The 23,118-nt window shown below is 37.3% G+C and overlaps 1 protein-coding gene across 5 annotated transcripts in view; it reads left to right on the forward strand.

Moving 5' to 3' along the window:
- LOC128670121 (GATA-binding factor A-like) overlaps positions 1-22,989 on the forward strand; it is a 42,459-nt gene extending 19,470 nt beyond the window's left edge. The window contains exons 2-9 of one of the 5 annotated variants that reach the window (XM_053745528.1): positions 10,983-11,177; positions 15,481-15,594; positions 17,846-18,015; positions 19,087-19,220; positions 19,720-19,844; positions 20,193-20,344; positions 20,576-20,719; positions 20,840-22,989. In XM_053745528.1, coding sequence (XP_053601503.1) covers positions 11,018-11,177; positions 15,481-15,594; positions 17,846-18,015; positions 19,087-19,220; positions 19,720-19,844; positions 20,193-20,344; positions 20,576-20,719; positions 20,840-20,932 — 1,092 coding nt within the window. In that variant the 5' untranslated portion in view covers positions 10,983-11,017 and the 3' untranslated portion in view covers positions 20,933-22,989. Of the gene's footprint in view, positions 1-10,982; positions 11,178-14,355; positions 14,502-15,480; positions 15,595-17,845; positions 18,016-18,057; positions 18,150-19,086; positions 19,221-19,719; positions 19,845-20,192; positions 20,345-20,575; positions 20,720-20,839 lie in introns of those variants that run through there. The other 4 variants (XM_053745529.1, XM_053745530.1, XM_053745531.1 and 1 more) reach the window with 4 other exon arrangements.
- Positions 22,990-23,118: the final 129 nt, after the last annotated feature.

Raw genomic sequence — 23,118 nt, forward strand, 5'->3', positions numbered from 1 at the left:
TTGACAGTGGTAGGACATCGAAATGTTCTTGCTGATATGTTTTCAATGCCGTATTTTTACTTCCCTTTACAGTCTAGTTAAGTAGTAGGTATTTTATCTCGCGTCTTTTTCACGTTGTCCTTTTTTACGTTTTGCTGTATATTATACATAATATTAAATATTTAATTTCATGATATAATGTGGTCTATGTATGTATGATGTAAAATATTCTTTAAAAATCAATGTGCTGTCGCAAAGCTCCAACGAAACATCACATTCATTAAAGGTTGAATTTTAAGGTCGTCAGCAAAATATAAGGACATTTGCATACTCATATATTTTTTTCAATATCACTTTAAGGTTTTATCGCCCGTATGCGTTCGCTCTCTCCAAATTTAGTGTAGTCGCAGGCAATAATTCAGTTTATCTAATCTTCCGGTTGCCTCCCCCGCCGGCAGATGGCGCTATCACTAATGAGTGCGCACGCGCCGCTCTACGCTATCGCCATTAGTTAATGGGCCTATTAAAGTATATCATATCTGCAGCCCTCAAACAACTTCATTCAGAATGCTGAAGTTTATAGCTTGATTGCTGAGACTACTCGCACTGTACAATCATATTATTGTTTTGACATTTGACACGAATCTTATCAAATTTTATTCTATTTGTTAGCTTACAATCATTTCAATTGCGATTATCAAACGTACGGCGGATGATTGGCCATGAAAAGGTTGAGGTCTTTATATGCTATTCACTTTTACGATAGTAGCTGTACTAACGGGTTATAGAATTTCTATTTTGTACCTATAAACATGACGTGTTAGTCTATCTATCGATAGTCTACCTATTTACACTCTTATAATCATCTGCAGCCCTCCGTGACCGAACACCTCCTTATTTGCCTCCCTTCCTTGGTTTTGAGCCATTCTTATATTATCCTCTCCTATCCTCGTTTAGAAAAATCAAATCAAAATCAAATCATTTATTCAGAAATTAGGCCTTCACAGGCACTTTTTCACGTCATATTCTAAATTAAATGATGTTTACCAAAGCTACAACTACTACTACTAGCGTTTCGGAACGACCACTGCTGAGAAGAAATGCCGAAAGAAACTCATTCAATCAGTGTTAGTCCCTATTATGCCAGAAGGGCTTACCATTTTTATAATATAAATTTATATTATAATTTTTTATCAGTAATATAACAATGTAAGTACACAATAAAGTACATGGTCAAAAGGTATACTGAAACATATTATGATTGTGATCAAGTGCTGATGAAAGGAAAATATATTTAGAGGGATTTGCCACTGTATGCCTATAACCTAATTTTACTTTGCATACACTTTAAATATGTAACTCATACATTCTTTATATTAAAATTCTTGTGTTTTTATAACAAAAAATCATAACACTTGTGAACTCTGAATCCACTTGATGTAACGGTACCGCGTCCCAGTTCCCACAAAAAGCGGCGCAGCTCTGGAGCGCGGGCATGTGGCGCCGAGAGGCACTGCAGGTGCAACCTCTTGAACCGGTGGCGACCTCTGACGGCGGCGGACAAACAAAACTGACAATATAAACCTTGCAAAGATATCTGAACCTTAGTGATCAGCAAATGCGCCCAGTAATTAGCTGCGCTCAGGGCTTCACCCGTAGGAATTTCGGGGCAGAAGACCCGGTCACATTTTCCCGTGTGAAAATATATGAAACTTTATTGATCTTATCATATCTATTAATAAGATCTACAGATATTGGTGTGGTTTAGTGATTAAAGTGAAACGACGACCGAGAGGTCGTCCAACTTCAATTTAACTAATAATTTTTATACCTCAATTTAAGTATTTATAATGTAATGGTCTACTATTCCATTTAAACCTTTTCATTCTATGAAAACATATGTAATTAGTCAGATTTTATAAGTTTTATGATACAAGGTAATTAGCAAACAGAATCTTTATTGTTTGAAACGTCTTGCTTTGATAAGATCTTTATCTGATCGTATCTGGCAGTCGTCAAACAAATGGCAGGAAATGTGTTCTGCAAATTCTTGGCGTCTCTCCAATCATTGACGTGCATCATGATATATTATTATTATTTAATATTATTTTATTTTTATATTTATTGTATATTATCACTTACGACTATCATTATAAGAAACCCACGAAGGTTTCCTGCGATAGTGAAATAGTATTTTTTTATCATATAGATTTAGATTAGGATTAATGTCGCTTGCTTAAATGTCGCATGCTGAGAAGTTGAACATTTTAGTTGAATTTAAGGCCGCTCTGGTACGATTGTATTCTCATTACAGGACCGTTTGTGCAGACTCTTCTGATGTAATTTTTCACGATCTCTAAAGTTTATTTACTATCGTTGCTGCAGCACGGGCACGTTGTTGAAATAAATTACCACTTTGATAATGATAATTTACTAACAATTATAGGTACAACTCACCTGCAAGTGGTTTTAAGAAGGTGACATACCTAACCCAAAAAAGCCGAATTACAATGGCCACCTCATTAGATAAATTCTGAAGCATACAATAATTTTGTTGTTAATTAAGTGATCCTTTTGCCAAGGATCACAAAAGAAATCTGCGAGAGAAATAAGTAATTCTGTAGCAGTTATTAACTTCACGGGATTCAATGGAGTCCGACCTAGGGCAAGCCACCACAGACGCCAGCGCTCTGGCCGTATTTAGAACCACTTGAGTCCCCGGCGCCGGCGCCGGCCGCCGGCCACCAGACGCGCCGGCGTAATGGTGTCTCGAGGTGACGCACCACAGGGCGGATTATGCTTCAATTGTAACTTATCATATTAGATCATATCAAACATCTTCAGGCGATTGTTTGGCCTTTATCAACATTTTTTAAAATTTACAATCAATCTAACATCTACTTTGCAATTGATTAGATACTCACATGAACAAAGAATTAGAAATCGATAATCTAAATTTACCTAAAAACAAAAACTACAAAGTATGTAATTTCAACAATCAAAATTAAAAACCGCCGTTAATTGATTTAGTGATGCTCACAAAGTAAGATCACTTGTTTTCTTCATCTGGGTCTTTCTTTCCATTGTTTTTGTGTCATCATCCCATCTACGACAGTGTATGCCTGTTTTACTTTTATTATATCTTTGACCCATGTCTCTGATTTATTTCGTAAGAAGCCTCATATTTATATTACCGAACTACAACTTTGACCATATTTTCCAATCTTTGGTGTCAATATTATGCCACCGAGTTTGTTTTAAAAATAAATTGAAATAGATTTTTTTCCATCATACATTATCTAATAGAGAACATAATCGAATTCGAATATTGTTATTATAAAACCAAAGTTATATTGGCTTAACATAAAATATATTTGAATTGAAGTAAATGTTTTATAGCGTGTTCACCCCTGCGTATCAGTAATATCGCAGTCGATAATCAATCAAGTTCATAGCCCACAGATACAGCACTGCATTAGAAGCACTTCTCCACCGCAGATAATATGTAGTACGTCTGGACCGCGACCGCCACTGATCAGAGTAGCGCCGGACACGCGGGTCTGTTACATGTCTTCAAAGCTATTTATAGCATATATTAGTAATACTCGTGTTTGTATTCATCTGTGAATTCTGTGGTCGCTCGTCTTATAAATAAATTGTTATCGATTTTAAAGATAACGTTTACTCGTTTGATTTTTGATAGCAAATATTTTTAAATATTAATTTAAATATATATTTAAATATTGGAATATTAAAAATAAAAAACACACACGTACAATAACATTCACAAAAGTTTAAGTCTTATAATCTTCCAAGAAATAATAACATTTCTCTAGAAGGTGTTCTTAACTTTTTATTGATTTTAGATGGAATATTCTGTGCGTGTGGCTCGGTACTTAGTGAAAAAGTTAAGACATGAGAGAGCAGAAGAACAGTTGACATTGACAGTTCAGTGCCAGCTTGTCCATCTTCAGGAGATGAGTCGAAATACGTCAAGATGATATCGTAGGGTTGCTTGGACCTTAATCCTATTGGAAAAACCCGGATCGGATACCTTTAACAGAAATTGGCTTCTTATTATATTAATATCAATTATTATATCTCGAGTCTTACTTTTTAAGGGACGTTGCGTCTTAATTTTTTGTTTACTCTCTCCTCCATATGTAAATTCAGAAAATAATTTTGGCCGCCGACGCACGTCCGAGAGCCTCGCACCACTGCTATGCGTCTGTACTAATGCAACGCGTAAATCAGCAACATGCCCGGTTAGAATGGGACAGTCAACTGCATTTCAGTTTGTCTATAGATGTCTATGCCTCAGAAATAGAGGCGAATTTGCAACACATCTGAACAAGATGACGTTTAGTTGACTATAATATGGGCTAGAATGTTGGTTACTGGTTGTTTATGCTACGCCTTAAGGCAGGAGAATTTGTGCTGGCATCTTGCTGTTATGTTAATTCTATATTTAATGTTTTACATGGATAGATGCGCCGTGTTATCAGTCTACGTGGGAGGAATATATTAATGTGTATTACATAGTTGATCTGTTCTCTCGATATAATTACAGTGTGTTAGGTACTAGCTACCAACGCTAATACTTGATGATGTTATGTGTTTTAAAAATAAAATTTATTTCATAGGATCAAGCTTGGCTGGATCAGCAACAGTAAGCTTAATTTAATCTTTCCTTGTCTTATTATTACATAAATGTAATAATTATAACCTCCGTTAGTCATACTCTCAATCACTCGTAGATCATGTAATTCTTTTCGGTTCTCTATTGCAGTTGACTGCATATAATTGGCATCATTTTTTCATAAGTGTAAATTTATGCCCAAAGCCGATTAATGAGCTAACGCTACATTCTTCTAAGCCGTTATCGGAGCAAACCCTTATATATTTTCTTCAAGTTTGTCTAAATATTATTAATTAACTTACATTGAAATTTGTACTGTAATTTATCCAACATAATTATCTGAATTGATTAATAGCAACTAAATAAATACTACTACTAATATAGCAACTAAAGCCCAATTTTGGTCGAATATAAATGTTTGGCGGAAGCGCAAGCTAGTTCGATCTAAGTACCTAGTTGAAACGTTTTTCTTTTTTAATTGAAACCTGATCCGCAACCATTTAGGTGCCAGCAAAAACAGCTCAACATACATGACAATTATAAAGTCTCGGAGAGTTAATTTATTACGTCACCAGTTTCAACTGATGCTATATAAATCCTTGCCAAGGGTGTCGCTTACAACCAGATGTGTTCGAAAATTTGTAGCTATTAGCGTCACCGCTAAAAAGCGGTGTTTATAGCAGGGAGCAAAAAACGGAGCATATGGCACGGGGCAGGTCGAATAGTGAAATGTTAAAAAGTAAAATTACATTCATCTGTTACATAGTTACTTTTCTATAGAAAACTATTAAGTAAAAAAATATGAGCATATCCGATAGATATAGCTAAGTAGGGAAGTATTATACATACGGTCAACTGCACATCAACTTATATAAATTCTGTACATATTCGCAGACTCAAAGTAGAGTTTCTCGATCATACAATCAGCTCTAATTACAATTAGAATATCGTGATTGTCTCTTTCTCTTCTTTTTGGTTTTTATTTAAATTTTACCACATCACAAAAAGCTAAAAGTTGGATGTCCGTTACATTTTGTTTTGCTAACAAAAAAGGCTGGGTTTCAACGACTCTTTTTGGCATTATGACCAAAAAAATTAAGTATGTCAGCAGATTACGTTATTTATAGCCGCGCGGACCAATAAGTCCCGGCCCAGACTTCAGACGATGTCGATTCTGCATACGTTCAGTGTCAAAAGAGCGACTTTTTCAATAGTGGTCCTTATTCACTGCGAGGACAAAGATTTTAATAATTAAAATCCCATTGAGACACGATTTAGCCTTAGCCTGCAGAGAGCCTCCAGACCTAGAGACCGTGTGTCCGCCATTACACCCGGATTCGCCTTATTGACTTGTATTGGCGACTGTCGTTGCTGAAACTGCAGCTGTGTTCAATATCTCAAGTTTTGTTGTGTAATTATACATAAGTAGAATTTTGAATAGTGTAATGTATTTTTCAAGGTAACATGTCCGTACGTCCGTATAGGACGTCGGACGGGCAGATTATTGAGCTCTTCTGTTTCAGCTTTCATCTTGTTTTTAACAAAATTGATATGTTTGAACAAGTTCCAATCAGTCGCAGATTGTGATCTAGAGTGGATTTGTTTTGTAGTTTCTTGACTGAATAATGGGTAACATTGTTGTGATAATTATTAGGTAGTAAATGAGTATTTGTAAAATTAATTAAGTGTACTATTGCATCGGAATCTCCCTGTAATAATAAATAATGTATGTATGTGTTGAATAAATAACTTAATCTTTAATCGACACGTAAAAATAGCATTTCGTGATTATTTCGGGTTAGAGTCACCGCACGCGGCACCCTCTGCTCTAAATGACGAGGTCGCCAGGCACCCACAGTTAGCGCCTGCTTCGCATACCTCGCATGCACAGAAACATAAATAAATGCAAAGAAATATCCAACTAAATACTTTCCTACTATATACAGGAGATAAAAGGAGGTCACAGTTAAATTACTTATTTATTAATTTCCATATTGGTGCGAATTCGGTGGCGGTCCAGTGGTTACGACCATTCGCCTGTGATCGAAAGGTCCCAAGGTCGAATCTTACTACATGAGTTTGTATATCAATCTGACAGGTACAGGAGTTTTCATCGACCACCACTTTCTTCAGGTGAAGGAAAACACTGTGAGGAAACCTGCTGGTAAACATTTTAAGTTCACTAGTGTGTGAAAGTCATGTCAAATGCCGACTTGAATAAAATCTGACAGCAGTGTTGCGAAAAGAAAAGAAAAAAAAGAAAGAATTTCCAAATCAAGTGTTGATGTTTGGAAACACTCTTGTTTAAGCGTGCGCTTGCTTATGCTTGTATTACTAAGATGAATGCCATTTCTAGTTGTCTCATTATCCCGATGTGTCGCATACCGCGCCAGTCGGACTCCCGTCACCAATCAGCGCCCGTCACCACGACACCTGGCGTGTCGTCGGAGAACTTCCCCCTTGTAAATCCTTTGATTTATTGGCTGTAAATATTTTAACGCAACTTTGACATGGACAAGAAAGTGCGGGATGAATACTTTGCCGGGGATCCAGCTCTGCGGGTCTGGCGGTAGGATACACATTGACTTCATATAGTTTTTACAGCACATTACAGAACCTAGGTAGGAACTTAGTTTATTTTTGTAGTTTTATGACAGTAGTACTTATAAATACCTATAATATTAACGTAGAGTTTATAAATCAAATAAAAATCAAATTCCGCCTATTAAGATTGAATACTTTAGATAAAAGCGTATTTTATATTTGAAGTTGTATAATAAACTGCATCATTGTAAGTTTATAGCGTAGTAGGTGCATAATAACACATGTTTGCTATGCAGACGTCGCGTATAAAATGCAAGAACCTGCAGATAAAGTCCACGCGACGCCGCCGCATAAACGACTAAATTATGAGCGAGTGCGGTCTAAAACATTTTCATATTATTTACACAAAGTTGCCTCCCGATGTAACTTGGTAGAATAATCGTAAAATAAGGGCATTTAGTACGCTATAACTGCACTACGGAATGCTGAAATGTATGTTTGTTTATGTGCAAAAAATGCATTTCTATGCGGTTGGTGCTAAAGTAAAATAATATTTATTTTTGTGCCGGCTATTCTGTGCTTATGTTGGTTGCATTATAGGGACTACATTATTATAACTATAATTTATACATGTTCATATAAAATGTATTCAGTTATATTTGTAAAAAGGACGTTTCAAACGGAAATGCTCTGCCTGTAGGTATGTATTGAGTGCAAGTGCTATGTTAGTGTAGCTATTTTAGTATCAATAATAATTCAATCATGACATATTTTTTTATATTGGAATAATATAATAATTTTAAAGTAATAAGTAGAACCACCTGCGCTTTTCATCGAACTGCTGCCTGTGTCGAAAATATTGTAAGGAAATCTGCACACAATATGTAATGCATCAGGACTGTCTCGCTAGATGGCAGCAGTGGCGAGGGTCAGTCATGGATTTAGTAAGTACTTCCGTACCTACTAATCCCATGGGGCCAACAAATTTTTTGAGAAATTCCTAAGTACATTATATAAAATTTGACGTAAAACGTCTAACGTGACGCCTTTGTGTGACGTTTATTTTGATTCCATGAAAATAAATTACTAAAATACAAGGAAAATGATTATATGAGTTAAATCGAAACATTTTCAGAGAAAGGAAATTATATATTTTACCTAGTACTTGTTTTCTTTTAGAGTAGTGTCGACTCAGAATGGACGGATGGATAGATTACCGCGCGACCAAGCAAATCATACAAGGCTACTCTACTATTTATATATCTGGTTATAACATATCTGAAATGATTAAATGTCATTAAATAATTAATATCGTTTTAATGATTTCCAAAATATTCGCCAATCGATGCACTTTTGCATTCGATGAAACCAGCAAGTTTCATGGCATTTTTTACAACCGGAAGGCGATATTTCCAAAACATGATTTTTGAATGCCTCAATGGGTTCCTATTTTGAAAATAGGATCCTATTTTGTTTCCTATTTTGTTCCTGGTTGAAAATCTATGACCACCTAATGACCGACTATCTTTATTTTCGTCTGTGAGCATACGACGAATTACTTTGTCAAATTATTTATGTAGTGGCCTGTTCCGGGTTCTTAAATAGCTACGGTTCGTATCGTCCTTGTGATGGCCAATAACTGGGAAAATTAAAATAAATACAAATTATTGCTTTAATGTTTTCGCGTATAGGTATATTTTTGTGGCTATAGAGTCCCACTTCGGGATTGAAGTCCGTGACAAGTGGGGCGCAGCTACTACTTTGCATGTATTTATTCATTTTTAATTATGTAATTCCAAAGTATCAAAGGTATGTGAAAATTATAATTACAAAAGAAGAGATAAAAGGTTAATTATTATAATAAATTCATGTGAATTTTACTATCAAATGTGTGTGAAGGTTGCATTAAATTAATCGCTGTGTACAAACGCCCTTATCCCTTGTTCCACCTGTGGTAGATAATATTGCAATGTTAGGAAATTCTGTCAGTGTGTCAGTTACAGTGCAAGTTATTGTGATAATTATTGCAATAGCAGAGGGTACAAGATCGCGTCCATGTGATGTACGTGTTGTATCTAGAGCTAGGGCCATTATCTCCGTGATGCGTGGCAATCACACGATTGAGCATCGTTCCATGTTGTATGAAGATATATCGTGAATTACTCATAATTAATTAAATGTCGGAGATTGGGCATTGCACTTCCAGGCGATCTATTTTAGAGATCAATTACCTACTACTTTAACTTTAAGTACCTACTACTTTAAATAAGATTTCGTAAACGAGTAAATTAGGTAGGAAGCAATTAATTAGTTTCCATCTGGGCTCGTAATCGTAAAGGGGTGGTTCGCAGAGCGCTTCGACCGTTGCGGTCGCGCTGTCATTAAATTTTTTCAAATTTTAACAAAGACAAGAATGAGTTTTACTATATGACTTCACATTAATTACTCTGTACTATAGTAATGTCAATTTTATTGATTTTGGAAATGATTCCTTCCTCAAAAAAATTGACGGATTGTAATGACCGCGCAGCCGCAGCGGTCGAAACGCTCTGCGAACCACCCAAAGACGATATCGCGTGGCGACTAAGGATGCCGAAAATCGTACGAAGTGGAAGAGAACAAGTGGGAAAGTGAACCCTGGGCTTCGACCTTCTATAAAATGCTATCACAGGGCACTAGTCTAACGCCTATGAGAAAAATATCCGGTTTAGTGCCCTTTCCTTTTGACTTTTACAATCTGCGAGATGTGAGAAGCAACAAAAACATATACCTACTTACTTCAATTCAATGTGTTTATTATATGTGTTTGTTTCGTTTCCTCCAAGACTTAGAAGTTAATGTTATTTTATTTCAAGAAAGTTTATTTACTGCCAACAGAACCATGATACCGAAGAAAAATATAAGAATAATAATCGCTTACATTGATTTCTTTGGAACTGCTGCTGATAAAACCGTGAACAATAGATCCAATATCATAATAACTAGATCGCCGACTAAGCAGTATTCTTACTCATATCCTATCTTGCGTAGGCGCCAGTAGTGTATCAACATTGTCTACAACAGCAGCCGCATCAAAATATAATAAAGGACTGTATTATCACAATCTCTCGTTTGGTCAATCGATAGACGAGTTCATTCACAAGTTGAGTAGGCTTAATCATAGGTCCGTAATAAATTAATTATGTTTATTGTGGAATTTCAAACGAGAAAGTATGGCGTAACTTTCCGAACACCGCTGCCGTCGATAGACTTCTTCTTCGAAGAAGGAACTTCCTATTACGTCGATCGACATAGGCTATACTGGGTAGCAGCTCTAATTGAATATAGTTAATCTTCAATTCAATTGGCTTTATTAAAATTAGAACTATTTGAATTAGAACTAGCGTAGGGATTTATATTATCCAATATAAAGTACCCTACCATAGCTATGACAGATTTTAATATAAAAAAGTTTTTAAAGTCGGTACGAAATTATTACAATTCCAAAAAACGCGCACGTATACGCATCATGTAACCGTTCTGTACCAGCCTTTATTCTATCAACAACAGTGATAAGCACTTCCCCGAATTAACATTAGCTAAATAGCACGTAAAGTTAGATTTCAACAGATGTTAAATTTAGACTAGGTACTTACTTACGATCGAAACACACCACGTAGTTTTGCGAGCATGACTTTGTTTGAATGACAAACAAACAAACAAAGCTTGTTTATGTTGATTGTCCCATCATTGAGCAAAGGTCTCTCCATTTCCACTTATATATTAGGCACGTCATAAACTTCTAAAATCTGAAATAAAAATATTTATCTTTGATTTGCAGATCTGTAGTCGAGCAGAGCATGAGCCAGTGACGCCATGTTCGGCGGCGGCGGCGGCGGAGGCGTCGGCGGGGGCTACAGCGGGGACTGTGCGGAGGGCTACGGCCTGGGGTACGGGGGGAGGTTGCAGCAGTACGCGCACTTCGCGCCGCATCAGAATGTATGGCATCACCACGCCGCGCATCACGACTCTTATGGTATGTTACATAATCATCTTTATCTGAACCACAAAAACTCCACTGCTGGACATAGGTATCTCCACAGCAGCTTGCATTCAGTGGCTTCCTGCGATTGACGATAGCGTCAGACTACCTGTTGGGTGGATGTCCAGATCTGCGCTTTTCGGCACATAGTGAGCGCCATTCAGTTTATTCTTATTATTACCTTTCTGCCATCTCGATTCTGCGGTAATTCATGCCAGAGCATGAATTAAATATATTTACGTTCAAATAATTTTATCGACGATAAATTTCAATCTCTCTAGGAGATCATTTTTGGCTGCAGGTCGGCTCGTGCCTTAGACCCATCGTCACTACTTATGGTTATGTTTATTTCTACAAAGCCACCGTTGGATATCAACTAATATTATATACCTACCTACCTAGGGTACTTTTTATCTCGAAATACCCACGGGAGCGAAGCCCCGGTGCGCAGCTAGTATAATATAATCCGCCATATTTATACTTATTTGCACATGCAATATATAGTTAGAAGCGCAAGCGAATCGTTTGGCGGAAATACTTAGCAGATTCAATTCTGAGATGATGCAAGTTTTTTCCTTGATGTGCTTTGAGCAGGGATTCCCTGCAGCGGCCTCCGGTGACGCAGCCTCACGTACTGTTAGTGGGTAACGCGAGCTACAGATCATATGACGTTATTTGTTTGTTTAACTTAGTTTAGGTGAGTACTAAGTTCAGCAAATTTTGTGAGTGTCCCAGCTAGGCAATGAAAATAAGAATAGAAGAAATAAAAAACATATGTTTGCTATCAGGCACGGCATGCCTAATTGTTGAGATGACACATTCAAATACATGGATTTAAATTATTATTATGCGTCTTTAAATTTTGTAGGAAATCCCTGATTCCAGAAATAATCTTACAGTTTCAGAATGACATCAAAACATCCTCAAAACAACAGTTGTTGAACGTAGTCTGACTGTGTATCACAGTTATAGTTAATTAATTAACAACATGAGTTCTCGGGAAAAACAATGTTACAAATAAAATTGCGATATCAAAATGTTTAGGATACTATTATTATCCTTAAACGGGATAGACACTATAGTGTCCATCCCGTGGTATCATGGTATATGGTATACCATAGTTTATTAATCCAAGATCACAACAGATTCTAAAACAGAAAAGTTATTCGGATAGCCATCACTTTACTTAAACATACAGAATGCAGAGTGTGCATTGTTTAATACATGCATATTGTACCTACCTACTCAACAAAATGCAATGTCGACGTTGTCGGTCAACGCCCTTGACCTTGCCGACAGCAGCAGACTTGCAGTCAGCAATACGAGTATGTACTTACCTGACAATTACATAACAGTAACTTTTGCTAAAACATGATTGTCTCGAAGATTTAAACTAGTTTACTAAGTAGGTAGGTGGTTACTTACTTAAAAAAATGGATATTTTTTTAATAGCAAGCAAACAAGCATGCGACCACAAGTAAGAACAATTGAAACAAATTATCGTCTCGTCAAGACAGATTAGAATAAACTTATAACTATACGGGTCAAGATTCAAGCTTTATTTCTTAGAAGCTCTGGCTGCGTCGCAAAAAATTAGGCAGACCAGTCGCTACTTGAGGAGCATAATCTAAATTTGCATACAGAACTACCAACAGACAGATTTAGGCAACATTTGGATTGAAATCATGCGGTAGAAGATTCAAAATTCGATTAATGGAGTGTAGTTCTAGACTATAAAATATAAAACAACAAGTCACACGATCATTCAGTGTGAACAAAATAAAAATTACATAGAAAGATTTAACTACCTTAAGATCCTGTGAGGAAAATCATGAGTTCTCGTTTTGCAAAGATTGCAGCCCATCAGTGACGCAGGTGCACCAGCAAGTACCGACTGACCGCAGCATGATTCATTATCTGTGTTCGCAGAATACTCCTGAAGGATAAACATGTGTTCAGTCCAAGTTTTGTATTGACATGGATCTGTATCAAATATGTCTGCTAGACCAAAAATTTCTAAAGGCGCGTTCTAAGAAAAATTGGAGCTGCTTAGGTACCTTACAATGCACAAAAAATGTTTATTTATTTTGATTTTAATGAAACGACCTCCTTGCATATAAAAAATCGTCGAATAAAGATACATTTGGTTTTAACCAGTCCAGTCATTATATTGAATCTCCTCTAATCCAGCACAAAAACAGGATAAATGGAATATTTTCGTGGTCATTTGTGTGGAGATTTAGGTACAACAGTTTCCGTCCTTTATAGGTAGCAATTTGTTATAGGTAGGTAATTAACCATATTAAAGTTTTAATTGTTATGATATGATAGCTGTTTGTTGCACAAGAGGTAAAATAGAATAAAATGTTGATTTGACGTTACATCTGTGTGATTTGTCATAATATATTTATTTATTTATGTATATACGTTCATATTTACTACATGTCTTCTCTCTTCCTAGTCATATTCGTCATGGCCGAGGGGCGAGGTCATTGTGGAATGAAATACACATAACAGCTTTGTTGGCACTATCACTTAATGGCGGGTCAACCAGAGCGCAGGTTTCCTTACGAGCTTTTCCATGTGATGGTGGCTCAGATCAGATTGAAAAAAAAAACGTTTCTCAAGAAGTTTTTCAATAACATATTGTTGGACCATATATAAAGATGAAAGAAGAGAAGATTGGAAAATCTATTATATCGGTAGAGTGCGACAAGAAATCAAGGAGAGATCAGTATCGTTTGACTTTTTATATATTTAAAGATAGCATAGGTCATTCTATATTTTGTGGTAGATACCTATGGTACTTATTTATGATCCGTATGCCATGGACGTAACATAGGTACAGGAAGGAAAGTTTAGCAGGTACCTAAGCTTTGGCATGCGTCATATAATTGACATTAATGTTTCACATAAGTAGTACTTACGTTAGCTACGTATAGGTAAGTTTATTTACAAACAGGTCTGAGAATTATATTTATATAGGTACACATTTCCTAAACGTTATTTCCAATAGGATAAATGTATTCGTAGGTGTGAAATATGTATGTGTAAAATACTCTTATGGCATGATTCTATCGATCAATTACAAGGTACCTACGTACTTAGTTTGTTGTGAGTCTGACTGAATCACTGATAAGCGCGCAAAAGTCGCGCGCGCACCCGTTTGGTCAGTTCGCATCGTGACCTCTGACCGGTGGGTCGTGTTAATACTACTGATCTACACTGTGCCAGTGAAACTGTCCCACTGAAATTGTTACACTGTGACGATGGACGCAATTCCGCTGGATTGGCTGAAAAACATGGCTTTCATTGCAGGTTCGCTTGTTTTTATTTGGTAACGCTTGAGATAATATAACGATTTCTGATAGTGGTAGTACTTAATTCAGATAATTGGGATCTGTTCGAGTTGCATTGATCAATCTTGTTAAATAAAAATTGAAAATACATTTTCATAATTTCCAGCTGTTAAATCAATATCTTAGCTACACTCTGATTTATAAAATTGTATAAAATATTATAATTATTTACGTATCTATAGATAGGTATGTGAGGGCATATTCAAATCCCAATGACAAGCAAACTTTTTCTTAACTACCCGATCTACATTCACACTGTAAATAAGATACCTAGGACTTACTATATGAAACTGATTGTGACGTTCTGTTATTTCCTAAACGACGATAACAAATAATCACTTCGTGATAAGAAATCCTCGATATTTGGATACGGATATTTAACATAATTTAGCTTTTTCACTCGCTAGTCAATATCGATGGAGGAAAACGTAATAGTTAATACATTATATATTGGTAGTTAATTAGCTTACAACAAAGTTACGTACAAATAAGGAATAAAAAAAATGTGTAGGTACAAAACAAATGAAAACAATATTTTACGTATCTAAAGTACCTACGTAGGTACCTACCTATCCCATCCGATAGTGAAAATGAAAAGCAAGTACTTAGGTAGGTACTACTCGTAGGTACTTAGTGGAAAATTGCAATGTTCATAGACCACCACATGCTTCCGGTGAAGGAAAAACTTCGTGAGGAAACCTGCACACTGGTAAACTGCTAGTTCACTTGTGTGTAAATATCCTCTCTCACCAGCCGTTAAGCGTCGGAGCCCAGTGTCCGCTTTTATGTTTTTTTGTCTCCACGAATGATGAGATCAAATACAGACCAAACATGTGTTTCCACCACCATTTCCCCATTGTGGCGTCGTTGTATCATGTTTATTTTTTATTCGTATAAAATTGTCCTTTTTTTTATTATTCATATAAATTTGTCCTCAGGCGGGGGCGGCGTGAGCGGTGTGGGCGGGGTCGCGGGGGGGCTGTACGGCCAGAACGTTGTGATGGGCTCGTGGTGCGCGCCCTACGACGCCTTGCAGAGGCCGCCTGCTTACGGTAAGGACTTTAACTTTTATTGCCCTTCTATTTGAAGATATTTTCAGATGCTTAACGATCGCATTGATCACTATTTACTGTAAAAATATGTAAAGAATCTCTTCAGAACAACATAAAATCCGATTCGCAACACGCTCTAACAATAGGGGCGATAATATTATTCACATCATCAAGCAACAAGGTCGTAAGCCAAACTACGAAATCCATGACTGACTACTTACGAGCTTTCTTAAACCTGAAACATCTTGAAGTCTCGCGTTTTTCGTGTTTAGTTGAATATTTTTATAAAAGACGCTGCACTATAAGGGTTCCTTTTTTAAGTACATTTAAAGGTAAAGGTCCAAACCGCAGTTGATAGTATTTATTTTACTAAACAAAGAACATAATTTATTGCTATCAAAAAATGAGTAAGTATAGATATATTAATCTAATTTTAAAATGACAGGAAAAATACTTTCGTTATCGCTAGCTCTATATTATTGTGACCGTAATCAATTTAAAATGAGGATAACAGTCGGCGACAACTTAACAAAAGTAGGGTAGTTTATAAATATAGGTATCCTATTTTAAAGGTCAAAATTACCGCAAATTTTCGTAACATTATTTTTTTAGGGTTCCGTAGTCCTGCATAGTTACAAGGAACCCGTAGGTATAGTTTCGCCATGTCCCTCTGCGGTCTAGCTCAAAAACTATTAGTATTATAATGATGTGATTTTACATAGGTTTAAGCCTTTATCGTTTCGTCTAGATCAAGGTGCAACCGGTGGACGTTTATATTTAAAAAATGGTAAGCCCTTCTGGCATAATAGGGACCAACACTGTTTGAATGAGTTTCTTTCGGCATTTCTTCTCAGCAGTGGTCGTTCCGAAATGCTAGTAGTTTGTAGCTTTGGTAAACATCATTTAATTTAGATTATGACGTGAAAAAGGCCTAATTTCTGAATAAATGATTTGATTTTGATTTTTGATTTTGACGTGCTCATCTTCAGCTAGACCTAGAATTAAAATGGCGTCATTTCGTGGGCATTCGTTTGTGAGACATGATATTAAAGCTTCTTCATTGACCAACCCATATTATTGGAATCCACTAACAGCACGTCATCTAAAAGTAAATACAATATGTCAAAGAAAACATAATAATGAAGACAAAAATAAGTACAATATAGTAGGTATCACTTATTGACGTCAATTTAATTATAACCCAGTTATCCAACGCACAGTAACTTGAGCACTTACAATTTGACCGACAAATTAAGTAGAGAGAAAATAATGACGCTGGTTGGGTTCCCTCCAGCCGGAGCCTCCAGCGATCACGTGGTCTCAGGATCGTAGCGGTGACCTCACTGATAGTGCCAGAATCAAAAGAACGGATGCCTACCTACCGCATGAATCAGAGCACAACTACTTACCTCTAATGTAAAAATTGAATTAGGTATATTATATATTTATCGTCAATAAACGAAAAATTCTCAGCTTGTTCTAATATGTAGGTAACTATACAATTCTTATTTAAGCTTCTAAAATTAATTGTCATTTTTGAAAATATAGGTATTTGTCATTTATAAACTCAAGATTTAAGGAAATATGGTTATATCTATCTAATACATTTCAAAAGTACCTATGTAACTGGCAGTCTGTAGCCACTGATATAAAACAAAGACGAAACAATTGTTATTTACATAAAATTATAACTGTTTAGTCACGATAATGATGAGCAACACATTGATAACATTATTATACTAGATGGACCGGCGTAATATTATACTTGAAGCTAATTTATTATTGCCATCTTTCGACGTAGGTACCTATTGTCCTTTTTCTGCGAACTTCAGTCACTGTGTTGCCCGCAGCTCTGCCTATGACAGCCTAATGTTTGACCTCGGGTCAATATCTATGTCTAATCGGGATTTCATCGTTATCGTTATATATTTTTGAAATTTGCAATGAAATCATGACAGATAGACTTGCGCATTTATTATCAAACCGTCGGTGTACTGCACCTAGTCAAATAGTCAATATGGTTTATTAGTCAATATTGTGAATGCATGATGACGGTGCGATTTGGTTTAAATATTATATTTGGGTTCCTAAAATACCCTGCTATTTATTTTTTATTGTTGTTTAGTTCATTTATTTTATTCTTTTTTATCTATTTCCTCTAAGAGAGTTATGGCCGCCTTGACAATGGGCTAAGCGTCTCATGGTGGACCTCAGGCTTCTTGGGCCCGTAGTGACGATCCTTGGCACACAGATGGCGTTCTCGAGGCTTACGAAGAAGGACGGGAATGCGTCAACTGCGGCGCCAACAACACGCCGCTGTGGCGCCGCGACGCCACGGGGCACTACCTCTGCAACGCGTGCGGCCTCTACCACAAGATCAACGGCGTCAACCGGCCCCTTGTAAAGCCCAGCAAACGGCTGGTGAGTTTGCGTAACCTTAGTAATGCTTCCTTCTTGCGACAGGTGCGGACGCGGAGCTCCTCACTCGCTTCTATAAGGATGGCAGCGTGCAGAGATGGATGAGTGTCGAGGGCATGGCCCGGGGCATGAAAAAGGTGAGTCGGTGGCGTGTAGACTAGTGCATGACCCCTTCCTTCCTCCTTCTGCACGCTTGGGACACGGCCGCTTTGGTTTGGAGTGTGCTAGGGAACTACACGCTACCGCTCCACGCACTCATGCTCCGTTTAGATCGCTTTTGTTTTGTAATCGACCAGCCAATAATAAGGCATATTCATTAATCAATTGACAAGATTGAAGTTGAGAGATAAAGGCGCGGGGCCACTTTACAAGTATGCGTCGGTAACCGTTGAATTTTGTTCGCGGGCGCTGTCATTGGGTTGCCGGTGATGGCGCTATGTGGTAGCCGCGGGTGTGAGGGAGACGCCAGACCGGCCAATGGCGGCCGGCCCCGCCCTGGGGGCCGTTTCCCAACATTGGAAACATTAAAGCAGCATGCGCCTCATTATTTATCGTCGTTTGTCCAGTAGCGTCGGCCAGTAGAATGTAGATCGTTGTCTCTCGACTTATGTACCGCATGGCTTGTTTAGTTTGTATTGGTGGTGGTTGTTTATCTGGTGGCTGTATTTAAATACGTTTTGATTTAATGTTTTCCGCTAAATAAACTAATTTCGTTTATAAGAAAATCATTGCAAAGAATATTGATTCTCAGCACTCAAACATCTAGGGAAATAGGGATTATTAAAAAGTAAAAAAAATGAGAGAACCTTGTTGAACAAAAAAATGAGGGGTGCTACCATGAAACACATAGCACGTTATTTCATCCACGCGTTCTCTCTTTTTTTACACGAAATATGGGAAAAAGGGCGCATGCATGTGGACGTTAGTAACGTGCTACGTGTTTGTTTCGTGGTAGGTAGGCCTTCAGTTACGACAAGACTTCGAAAAGGTCCATTTTCGTCTTTGCACTATCATGCTCTAGTTTTTCGGCAATAAACTGTGTTACTATGTAAATTGCTCTGCTTTATGTGTCAGTCGGCGGCTCGTCGCCACGGCCAGTGCTGCACCAACTGCGGCTCCCGGAACACGACGCTGTGGCGGCGCAACAACGACGGCGAGCCCGTCTGCAACGCCTGCGGCCTCTACTACAAGCTGCACGGCATCAACCGGTATACTTACCTATATAATATATCATCAATTTTATGTACCTAAGTAATAAAATTGATGATATATTTATTATTTTATTAAGTATAGATTATTAAGTTGTACAACTGGCGAATGCTGAAACAAAAACAATCTTTATGGAGTGCCTGGAACGAAAATAAATTCACAAAAGGTTATATTAAGTAGTTGTAGGTTGCTCTGAAATTAGAATGTCTACGTACGCACCTAATTTATGACCTCATGCTAAATCTGAGCTTTGCTTATACTATTAATAAAATAAATTTGCCAAAAAAAGGTAGCCGGTCTAGATTATGTTTATAATGATTTTGCTCTAATAACTAAGGTAGCCTACCTACTTATAAATGCCAAAATAAAATATAGTCATAGCACTACTTATCAGATAGCAAGAGCTAAGCAAACCTTGTCTAAATAAACAATACTGTTAGAATCTTAAAATGTTATTAAAAATGGTGTAGGCTCTACTTGTTATATTTTGACTTCCAGGCCACTTGCTATGAGAAAAGACGGCATTCAAACCAGAAAAAGGAAACCCAAGAAGTCTGGCAGCGGCGCTAAGCCCCCGCAGGACCCCACCAAGAAAGACGAACATAGTTCACCCGGCATTGACGGTAAGCATTAAGAATAACTCACAACAAGGTATATATTAAACAGAACATAAGACTAAATAGTTAACTAGGTTACTATTTTTCGTCTTACCTAAGTTTTGTTTGGTATGATCACCTTTCTACTATGTACACCAATCTCTTTTTTGACCTTCATGTTGATTGTAGCTTGGTATGTACCCATAGATAGTAGCCATCCACGTAGGTTGAGAGACAGTGCAATGTGCAATTCCTGACATATTAAGAGTACATTCTTGAAAGACTTTAAGAAAGCCTTATATTTAACTCATTCGAGCGCTTTCCCGGTAACTTCTCAGCTGTTAGGAGTCTAACTGCTAACGTAATTATATCCAGAAAGCAAGCCAAGTATAGCGGAGGTGCCGCTGCCGCTGACTTCGCTGTCGAGCCACGGCAGCCACAGCGCGAAGCTGCGCACGGACTCTCACGCGCACGCCACGCCCGACACCTCGCCGCTCACACACAACTCGCACCACTCCCATTCACAGGTGACAACATAATATTTCTCCTGTCTGGTTGAGCCTAGACTTTTACAAGCTTTTTTTTTCTATCAGCTGTATTTATGTGATCAGTCCGGTCAGTCACATAAGAATTCTTCATTTCATAACGGGCTTCACATTCTGAAGTAAACGTAACTTCTAATTGCCATTTGAGTCAGATGTCGTCCATCTTCGTTGCCTTCAGAAAGATTTGAAAATACCAACAATATCTGTCTCCAGCAGCCGCAGCAAACGCAGCAACACAGTCAGTACGGCAGCGCGCTATTCCCGAGCCCGTCTCTGTTCAACATCAAGAGCGAGCCCAGCGCGCCCTACGATTACAACCAGCACTACCAACACCAGCATTACCTACACGCGTTACAGGTATGAGTTCCTAGTAGCCAAGCTAGTGGAGTCTCTGTTCAACGTCAAACTATGTATAATGAAAGCAATAGCCAAAGTATTAAAAAAACAATATAGCTATCAAAATATTATTTTCCGCAGTACGGTCTTTCCAATGGTGAAGAAGAAGAAGGTAGCGGTTTCCTTCACCAGCGCAACGTGACGGCGCACGCAAAACTCATGGCTTCAACGTAGCGCCGCCAAGAAGCTCGGTGGACCAGAACACGAAACATGATTTCAAGAGAACTAGAAGATTCCTAGCGCCATCTGTCGATACTTTGTGGAGATCCAATACAGCCCAATAGATGGCGTTGCGGCTCACAGAAGTAATGTCGACGTATTCGTGAGGGATGAAGCTCGCGACTTGGACAAAATTTAATTAAAGTATTATAAGTATGATTACTAACTGCGATTAATTTATATAAATTTGGCCTTTTTCAATATCACATTTATATATTATCTATATGACGGGTTTTCTACCCTCATCATGTTTAGCTTTATTCCTGAAATCATAAGTTTTATTTCAGACTATACGTAATGTCGTATGTAATCATTAGTAACTAAGTGATTGATGTGATTTTAATGACCACATAGATTAGTTCGATTTATTTTAGTTAGATTAAATGTACAAATAATTTTAGATAACTGCAATGAATCGTAGTTAGTAATCAAACTACACAATATTAGTAAACTAGGCCCAGCTCTGTCCATAGTTAAATAATATTGTCGATACTACTATTACCTATGGAAAAACTATGGGTAGTCCAGAAAAGAAAACCCTACTGTAGACTCCTTGTTATTCCACGTTAGTAGAAAATAGTATTGAGTTGACAATTTTAGGACGTGAACATCCTGCTATAGGTAGACTGTGATCTGACCTATTTGTAAAGGGTAACATATATGTAGTTTGTAGTATTAAGTTATAGCTAGCCATAATGATTAGACTGAAATTTGTCAGTAGTAGTAAGTAGTCATACCAATTCTTTTTTGTAAATATTAGTGAAACAGAGTGTACCACATACATAGCCACAAGCTGATGTTAAACTTAAGAAACAACAACAGTAATGTCTGAAACAAGAAGTTAAGCTTGATGAAGGCATCGTGCTACAAAATCATATCGAAGTCTAGAAGAAAACTTCTTGAATTGGTGTTAGTCCTATTAAATCGATAAGTATTTATAAGTACATAAAAAACAGAAACAGTATTCATAAGTGTTAAGTATGAATCTACTATTGAACTCATCCTTAAAACGATAAGGATTCCTACACTCGCACCTTGCTGCAAAATATTTCACATTTCTGTCACTAAGCGAGTAGTATAGTTCAGCCGCCATGGAACAGACATTCAGTTAACGTTGTTAGATTTTGTCAACATAGAAAAATATGTAAACCGTAATACGTCGTCTCATGATTAATTACAGCAATAAAGCTAGCTACCACTGCCACTGCTTATAAGCTTAAAACGATTTGTTATCGGGATCCATTTTAAATAAGTAGGTACTCCATGGAGGATACCATGCAACATAAAAGACATGATACTTAGGTACCTATCACATCGTTGCCTACACGTTCTCTTTTTTACTCAATATGGGAAAAAATAAACACATTTGGATATTTGAATGTGCTATGTGTTTGTTTCTTGGTAGGCCTTTAGATTATAAACTGTGGGTCAGTACTTGGTAGTACTGGACGCGCAGGAAGACGCGAATGGGAATTTCATAAAACGATCATTTCTCAAAATGATTTTGCAAAATTTGCACTTCGTAAAATGTGAACTTGTTTATTATACTATAATGTATGATTTTAATACCTACAATTTTCAAGATAAATATTGCGATTAGTGTTTTGGCGATAGTCAAACTAAAGGATGCCAACGCGAAGGAACGTAAATTCTGTAAGTAGTTTGTAATCGAGCAAGTTGGCAAACCAGCAGTGTATGTCGATCCGCCAAAGTTTGGCGAACTGTTTGCCGATAATATATAGCTGGCATATTCAAATGCACAGTTCTTGAAAGCGTTCATTTTAGCTTTGCCGGTTATTGCTGGTTTATTAGTCACTCTCTATGAGACCGTGACGAGAATGTAATCTAAGTAAAATAAAATGGCATTTATAAAGTGTAAATATTTTATAGGATAAAACTATTAGGCTAAGAGGTCCTGCCGCAGACAGATATCACAGTACTTATTGCCCGAAATATCGGAAATAAGTACAACTTGTACTATTATTGTAAAATACATATTATTTGAGCACAGATAGACGCGTTTTATTATTAGAAGTGGATAACCTACCTTTGGCAAGAACATAAAGATCCGGCCGCCCGATTGCTCCGTCGTGCTCCGCTGCGACGCCGCAGCGCGTTGCGTGCCGGCGACGCAGGACGGT

Source organism: Plodia interpunctella, chromosome 5, assembly GCF_027563975.2.
Source record: "Plodia interpunctella isolate USDA-ARS_2022_Savannah chromosome 5, ilPloInte3.2, whole genome shotgun sequence".
Lineage (NCBI taxonomy): Eukaryota > Metazoa > Arthropoda > Insecta > Lepidoptera > Pyralidae > Plodia > Plodia interpunctella.